Source organism: Poecilia latipinna, unplaced genomic scaffold (assembly GCF_001443285.1).
Source record: "Poecilia latipinna isolate Pla-1442-1.1 unplaced genomic scaffold, P_latipinna-1.0 Scaffold4101, whole genome shotgun sequence".
NCBI lineage: Eukaryota > Metazoa > Chordata > Actinopteri > Cyprinodontiformes > Poeciliidae > Poecilia > Poecilia latipinna.
This window is the reverse complement of record NW_015116717.1, coordinates 1-8702: the sequence shown is the minus strand read 5'-3', so window position 1 is coordinate 8702 and position 8702 is coordinate 1. Positions and strand designations below refer to the sequence as shown.

The 8702-nt window shown below is 41.5% G+C and overlaps 1 protein-coding gene across 1 annotated transcript; it reads right to left on the bottom strand.

Annotated features, from left to right (window-relative positions):
• Window positions 1–225: 225 nt before the first annotated feature.
• LOC106942194 (cilia- and flagella-associated protein 57-like) lies at window positions 226–8393 on the bottom strand. The gene is made up of 17 exons (XM_015025413.1): window positions 7960–8393; window positions 7616–7875; window positions 6606–6780; window positions 5800–5952; window positions 5468–5607; window positions 4937–5102; window positions 4732–4845; window positions 4436–4648; window positions 4171–4344; window positions 3239–3400; window positions 2638–2793; window positions 1435–1528; window positions 1155–1345; window positions 887–1060; window positions 629–787; window positions 287–469; window positions 226–231 (listed from the first exon to the last, which is right to left on the bottom strand). The coding sequence occupies exons 1-17, from the start codon at window positions 8311–8313 to the stop codon at window positions 226–228; spliced, it is 2874 nt and encodes a 957-aa protein (XP_014880899.1). The 5' UTR covers window positions 8314–8393.
• Between the last annotated feature and the right edge of the window lie 309 nt (window positions 8394–8702).

Here is an 8702-nt window from a genome sequence, read left to right as displayed (position 1 = left end):
AAACGGGAAACAAAGTCAAAAAATCAACCCTTACATCCATTGTGTCTTTTTTCAAAGTAAACTAAAATCAATGAGTTAAAACAGCAGCATGTCTTTTGTAGATGCATGCAGGAAAAACTGAAAATGGCAGGTCATGCTGAGGGTTACTTTAATCATGTTGGCGTTGACTACTTCCATCCCATTGAAATAAAAAAGAGAATCAAATGGCTTTTCCAGAAAGAAGACTCAGTTCTAGCAAATAAAAAGAACAAATTGAGGATGAAACTCCAACATGCTGCCCCCCTACCTGAAGCCAATCTAAGATTTTCTGAGCCCTCTCACGTACCTTTTCTATCCTTTCTGCTTTTTTGTTTATGTCTTCCTGCTGTGGCCTGATCTGCTTCTTCATGTCCTTCAGCTTGAATTCCAAGATGACCTTCAACTTGTGCAGATCCTGGTTCATAGAATGCAGGCTGGATATGACTGTGTCCTGCGTGAGAATGGGTGGAGGTGGACTGTTTACTCTGTGTTCCCACTACAGTCAGTTCCCCATTTACCCAAGGTTATTTAATTCTGTCTCTTTTTGGTGTACAAAACTAAACTTCTAATGTGAAACGAAAAGCACGGCGGGACGCTGCTCCTCGCTCACCTTTTCCTGGTTGGTCTTTCTATATCTGGAAACCTGTCTCTTCAGAACACCGATATCGGTCTCCAGAGTGCGGATGAACCCCGTCAGAGTCTGGCGCTCCTTCTTCATGGAGATCATGTCATCCAAGTGGTCATCGATCTGCCTCTGGAGACTGCGGATCTGTGTGACCGTCATTAAAGAGACGCTGTAATCTTTCTGGGTAACTGACACCAACAAAAGTAAGCAAAATTTAAAGATAGCTTGAAAATCTTTGGTCACCTTTTGTGTCATATTGCCACTGTTTCCCTTCAGCCTGGTGAAGGCCTCTTTCTCTGACTGAAGTTTCTTCTCATACTTGTCTTTCATGGTGTCAATCTTCTGGTGCTCTTCCTCCGCTGCCTGTCTTATGGTTTCTTCATACTCTCGGATCCTTCGCCCAGCCTCCTCCTGAAACTGTGAATGAAATGAAAAAGGCGAGAATTCAGAGATGTCTCGATGACGCGAGCGGTCCCGAACTTCTGCCGCTTTCCTCCTCGTTCTTTCAGACCTTATTCATTTGTTCAGTCTTCACTTGCAGCTCGGCCTCATATATCTGCGTGACCTCAGCCAGACTCTGGATCCGGTCCTGCTCTGCATGCGTCAACCGTGTCTCGTACTCCTCCTGCATTTCTTTTTGCTTCTGGAGAAGGTCGTCGTACTTTTTGTGCTCCATAGTCAGCTTGGAGTTGTAAAATTTTTCTGTGTGGGATTAAAAATATTTATAAACTTCCCTTTGAGCTCATAAAGAATGCATCGGATAGGCAGTGATGTCGCCCTTGTTGTCCTACCTAGATACGTCAAGTCTTCGCAGTGTTTCACTTCAATTTCTGCAGAATTCTGCTGGGTCTCTTCTTCACACCGCTCTATTTCCGCGCTCAGAACCTACGAATGTAAGAGTTTCAAAGAAGTATTCTTTTGAATCACAAGGATTTTTGGAATCTAGTTATTCCGGTATCGTACTATTACTTTTTTAATCACAATCAGAGATGAAGTTGGATACTTTTCATTGAATGTTTTTACCATTATGTACTTGCAAAACTGTTCATACCTATTGGGCGTTTTCACACTTTTATCACTTTACAACCAGAAAACTCAAAAGCATATTACTAGGCAAAACAACACCAAATACAACATAATTGTAAACAGACTCGGTATCTGTTTTGTTTTTCTATAGTCACATTTTTGTTCAGAAGGGACTCGATTTACGAGAAGTTTTTTCAGGGCTGAATTCAGAGCAAACCTGGGAGAAATATTGTAAAGACTTGAGACTTTGGTTTAGATCTGCTAGAGTGGCAAAGTGCAGCTTCTCCAACAGTTTAGTCAAGGTGCAGACATAAATACAGTTGACATTTTGTGGAAGGACTTCATCTAATCTGAGCTTCAGCTGACTGTCTATAATAGACAATCTGTGATAGATTGTCCGTCTGTCTAATAAGTATTCACTGATTTATCGGCCATCCTATTTATCAGCATACATTTCCTTAATTTTGGGAGATCGGTGATCGTGTGAAGCCGATCTTATCTACCTCAGCAAAGGTCTAAAAATCAACCTCTGTCCTCTTCTGCTCTCCCCTGAGAGGATTGTCTGTTAGCCCCGCCCACCAGGCCATGTCTGCACGTTTGCTGTTAATAGTCACTCCACTGTTGCCAGCTCAGCAACTTTCTTTCTATATTTAGCGACATTTCAGACAAAAAAATTTGGTATCGGGCAAAATCAGAATCAGCAGGTCAGGCTTTTTAAAGATCGGTAATCAGGGATCAGCTAGAGAACTGCAATCGGTGCACTGCTACTCTCTAAAGTAACTAATGTTACATCAAACACTATTAAAAAAGCTCTACAAATGAAATTTAGTTGCTTAGCATTATGTGCTGCTGTAAGCAGAACAACAATCAGTCTAAAATTAAGCTTCCTTGCTATGACCAAGAGTTTTCCCATACTGTTACAGCTGTATATAGAAGCAGATGCACATGTCTGACTGACAGCAGCAGACCTGCTGTGTTCTTTTCAGAGACTTGATTTCCTCCATGAACTTGTTTGACACTTGTTGGAGCTCCTCTTTGTAGTTCATCTCTTTCAGGCGGAGTTGGTACTCATTCTCCATGTGCAGCTCCTTCAGATGCATCTTCAGCTCCAACAAGTTGTGAGCCTAAAACACACACGAGATTTTTAAAAAATATTTCAGCTACATCTCAAACAAAATTTTTATTATCTTCTGTTCTCCTATGAATCAGGATGTTTTGTTTTCCATCTAGAGGTTTTAGGTTTTTAGGGTTTTGGATGTTTGGGAGTACTTGAGCATTTTAGCCAATACTTTCAGTTTTCTAGATTGATGAACCATGTACCTGTTTGAACTCCAAACACACATCCAAACTGGTTTGGGAAGAGGCTAATATTGAGCTTCTGGGATGGATCCGACTTTAAGCATAAGTACTAGATTTAAAAGCCAGGTCAGTGCCAAGACAGTGCCAATCAATTAAAGTAAACTCCACAAATATTTGGCCAAAAATGTGGCCATATCCAGTTAGAATAATGCTAGACGCTAGTTCAGGGTTCCAAAATGTGCATGTTAGAGGTCCAACTTCTCAACAGACCCTTTCCTCCAGGTCCGCCTTTGTAACAAGAATCTCTTCGGTGTGAACAATCTGTCTGTTGCTCCTCAGACTTTGACCCTTTTCATCAATGATTTTGGATATCAACAGGCAGCCATCTTCAGACGCCGTCAGCAGGAACTGATCGTCGTACGTTATCACCATCTGCGGACATTCGTCGGCGGCATTTGTAACACATTACATGACGGATGAAATTACTTCCGTTTAAAAATTTATATTTTTAACTAACTGACATTAGAATCTAGTTTTATTTTTTTTACATTAAAGTTTGAATTAAAATAGTTTTTGTTCCAAAAGCTGAATTATATTGACTGTGATTCTATTTATAAAAGTACTGAAGAGGATGAAAAAGGGGGTGAATACCGTTCACCTCAGTGAAGTTGACCCCCTCAATCCACCTTCTTCAAATCAGATAAGATTGGTTTCAAACGTTGTTTGTGCCTCTGTCACTTTAAAGATATTTAGAAATGTTTCCAGAGGTCATGAAAGGTCAATCAAGCACCACATCTTCTTCAAATTGGACAAAATTGGTGTCAGAAAAAAAAATATGTTTGCTTCTTTGGCTTTGAAGATATTAATTAAAGTTTAAAGGTAATTTTGATTTAGTAAACGTGGGGAGGCTGGATGACATTGAAAGTTTCATTAATATCTTAAAGCAGCACAAATCAAAACATTTTCCACACAAACCAGCACAAATGTAGTTTAGTTTATTGACAAATTTTGTCTGATTTTAAGAAAGTTCAGGAGAGATCTGCCTGACCTTTCATGACCTCTGGAAACATCTCTTACTATCTTTAAAGTGATAGTGGCACAAGTGAACATTTTTGCAGCACAAACGTTTGACGCCAACTGTGTCTGATTTGAAGAAGGTGGAAGGGGGAGGGCAACCTCTCTCAGGGTGTGTTTGGACTCACCTTGGTGACAGGGCCGCAGTGAGCCTGCTGTGTGATCCACTCCTTCTGATCGGGTAAGGGGTATTTAACGGCTCTAACGGTTCCACCAGAGGTACCGGTGAAGACGACCCTACCGGACTGAGACACGGCAAGAGCGGTGTGAGCCACCACATCAGCGGGAACCTCCCTCAGCACCTGTGGAGTCAATTTCCAATTTCAAATCACTTTTATTTCACACTCTCCAAAGTCTGCGTAAAAGAAATCTTGCTGTAGCCGTTCTCCTGGCCTGGCAGTCCTGTATCTCCCTCAGGATGAGGTCCGATCCTACAGCCAGGACGGTCTTGTAGTCCCAGGAGAAAGTCGCGCCAGAGTAGCTGCAGCCCTGGAGCACAGTCTCACACTCCAGCTTCCCGGTGTGGGTGTTCCACTCGTACACAGCGCCATCCGTCCCACAAGACACCAAGCGGCTGTCGTCGAAGCTCCACTCAACGTTCCGCACCTGATCAGCAAGAAAAACCGGCGACTGGATCAATCCCACGTTTTGGCTTTGGATCCGACGGCCAGCCGACGGCATCAACTCACCTTCCCAAAGTGGCCGTTTAGATTGAGAATGTTCTCAAACGAGGTGAAAGAGTAGATGTGAATGACGCTTCCGTCGACGGCCGCAAACCTGTGGCCACCGTGGCTGAAGGCACACTGGAAGGATGAGGAGGAAGCAGGTTGAAACAGGATGCGGACGGGGAGCTGCAGGTTTCAGGGTCACTGTTCGCAGAGCGAGTACAATCACCTCTCTGCAGCCGGGCAGCTCAAACTCTTTAAAGGTAGAGATGTCGTTGATGAACAGGTTCATCAGCCGGAGTTTGTCTGAAAAGCCCACCAGCACAAAGAGGCCCGTGGGGTGCAGAGCCACGCTGAACGCCTCCTGTTGGAACTCTTTGTACAACTCTACCTCTCTTTTGGAGAAACAAAAAGACATTACATGTGGACTGTCTATAATATTTCATATTTGTAGATATATAAATGATAAACCAATTTATCCTTTTATGCACTTCACCATGCACCATGGTTTTCATGTTATATTAGTTAACAGAAGAAACTGATTTTTACTGTTGCATAATAATAATACAGTAAAATACATTAAATTTGTGATTGGAAAATAACAAAATGTAGAAAAGCTTAAAGAATGTGAACTGCTATAAACCCCCACTAGGTTTATTTACTTTTTTTCTTCATCATGAACTGCTGCCATTCTGAACCTGCCTGAAACAATGAGGTCACAAGAAGAAAGGGAAACATTGAACATTGCAGGAAGTCCTACTTCATCTCGTAATTCCAGATCCGTACGGAGCAATCCAAAGAGCTGGTGGCCATGAAGGGCTTACGGATGCAGATGGACAAACCGGTGATGGAGTCAGAGTGGAAGGGCTGGGACAAAAAGTCAAAATGTAGTTGTTCCTCCTGATGGACAGAGCACAGCTTACATCAACTTCAAAAATGTTTAAATCGACACCTTAAATAAGTAAAAAGATAGTAAGACTTCTAAGCTTTTGCAAAATTGGACTTTTGAACTGGAGGACACAAAAGCAGGTCAAAATCATAAAGCTGCAAAGTATGAACTGTTGATCTGTTAGGCTGTGCTAATAGCAGCACCCGCTTCATTTCAGCAGATGAAAGATTAATGCTGTACAGTTGGCCTCGGTCTGTGCTGACAGCCAGCGTCTCCTCTGCAGGACTCATGCATATGGTGTCTATCTCCTGACACTGGGCTGGAGCTGAGCCACTGCTGGCTGGAGCTGGGAGAATCTGGCACAAAACAAAAGAACAAATAAAAATGCGATATCCATAGACCTGGTGAATATTATCCTATATACATGCAGTTACATTCACTCAGTTACTCAGTTACTTGAGTAACTTTTTTGAAAAAAATTGTGCTTTTACTATGCAGTACTTTTTACTTTTACTTGAGTAATTTTATTATGAAGTATCTCTGCTCTTACTTGAGTAAAATTTCTGGATTCTCTACCCACTGAATAAAGAACAAACATGTTTTAACCAAAGATTCACCAGACACAGACACACAGCTGGAGTTTCTGTTAAAGTTTTATAAGTTTTTTTATTGAAAGAAACTGATTGGGAAACATTTTCTTTTGCCTGATTGTTATTTTTGTTACTGATATTAATTAAAACTCCAAAATTTCAACATAACTTCATATTTTGGTTCGTCTGATGATGCAATTTTTAAATATTAAATGACTGACATTTTGATCAGTTACTCAGTACTCAAGTAGACTTTTTTTTTACCAAATACTTTTTATACTCTTACTTGAGTAATTTCTAGGATGGCTCCTTTTTCCTAATATATTGAAGTAATGTGATTCTAAGTTGAACATATTTTGTGAGTACTCTGCCCACCTCTGGCTGTCAGTTATATTAAAATTCACAACTGGAACATTTACCTGTATCTCTCTGCTTTTCCTGTAGACGTCCAGCTCTATCTGTTCAAACAGAGAGACTGTGCCCGGACCGGAGGAGCACACAAAACCCTTGGAGTAGGACAGGATGGCGGTGACGCAACACTTGGCCACGCCTTCCGTCACATTCCCTGCTTTGATTCGTCTCACTTCCAGGTTCCTGTGCAGTGAACCGAAAGCATTACGGGCAAGTTGTGTGCTGTCTCTAAGAATACATTTTAGAGAAATAACAGATTCAATGGCACGAGTTTCTGGCTAAAACCAGAAAAATATGCAGTTTGTTTCAATATCTTAAAATATCTAAATAAAAGCACAATAAACCGATTGCTACTAACGGTGAGGAGGAATGGCGTCTTCCAAATAGTTGGAAAGAAACAATGTCGGTTTCTTTAAGGATACGTTGGAAACCATTCATGCAATCCAAAAAATATATATGCCAACAAATCTGAAAATTTATTTCAAAGATGCTGTTGTTGTATGGATTTCTGCATGAGCTGCTTCATGGTCTTATTGTTTAGTGTGTTTTGGGGGGAAACGTCTGTGTGTTTAACAGCTGATTTTGTTTGTGATCGGCTGATTTAGATTATGAATATGTACAGATTAATGCCCAGCAATAGTTGTTTGCCAGCCACAAAAAAACTCAAGATGAAGAACTGTTTTATACGCCACAGGGTTGTGACAGTGCTGCTCACAGCGAGACAGGATATCTTATCGGTTCACAGGATTTTCTGAATTGATATTTCAATGGAAAAATGAACTGTGAAACATTGATGAATCAATATTTTTACGTAAACTGATTGCCGTGCGGGAAACTTTGCAAAATAGGCCCAGATAACTTTAGAGCTAGCGAGCGTGAGATGCCACAGAGATAGAAGAGGGAATAAAAGAAAAAACATAAATGGTAAAAAAAAAAAAAAAAAAGCTTTTTTTTCTGAAAATATTTACAATCTAAATCATCACAAAGTAAAAAGTATAATTCAAGTCTCCAATCTGACCTCTCAGTCTGGCCCTGTCCAGGTTCAGAGGACATCTTGATCTCCCTCCTCACGTCGCCGGACTCAGACACCAGCAGCCTTCCTGTGTCTGTCCCTGCTATGACTCGGCCTTCTGACACCCAGGTGTGACACAGGATGTTGATTGACTCCACCTTTGCAATGCTGTTCTGTTTCAGGTTGCCTTCTGAGTACCGAAACAGCTTGAACACGCCTTTGCCACTCACACAGACCTGCATGTTGTTGTGAGGACTAAAGCTGATCTGGCAAGACAAAAAAAAGGAAAGAAAAGAAAAGAAAATAGCATCCCAGCACTCAGTGTATGAATGAAGGTGTGACTGGCTCACCTGTGAAATGGGATTATTAGAGTTGGTTGTCTTCACTGTTGCCAAGACTTTGTTTTTCTCCCAACTCCAGAAGATCAACAACCACTCGGGGGCTCCGCTTTGACCAATAAGGTACTTGGAATCAGGAGAGAAAGCCATGCACAAGAACTCTTGAACTAGAAAATCTCCTGCAGTTAGAACTTTTTTCTTCATGCCGTGTTCCTGATGAAGGTCAAACACAGTGATGGAGGCCTCCTCAGCCTTCTCTGACACTGCCAGGTAGCGCTGGTTTGGACTTAGAGCCAAAGCACGTAGGCCAAGGCTTCCCTCTAAACCTGAAGGGGCACACAGAAAACACAAACCAGTAAATAACATTTATTGCACGTGAAGCATAGAGTTTACTTTACAGTTCACTGATTTTACGTGTGTGTAACTACACACACATATCCACCTAATGTATATCCACTTGCCTACAGCCAGATCACTTTAGCAAAGCCAATGACAAGCAAAACACTATCAGTTATCAACTTGACTCCTTGACCAGAATGAATTGATTTTAAATACAAGATAGAGGATAAAGGTGAGACAGTGACTGTGGCCTCACACGCACACACACACGCACACACACACACACGCACACACACACACACACACACACACACACAGGTTAGAGTCGACAGCTGTCTCTATTTACACTGCCAACATATTACCAGAGGTGAGCAGAAGACCAAAGAATTGCACTCTAGTAAGAGTAGCAATACATA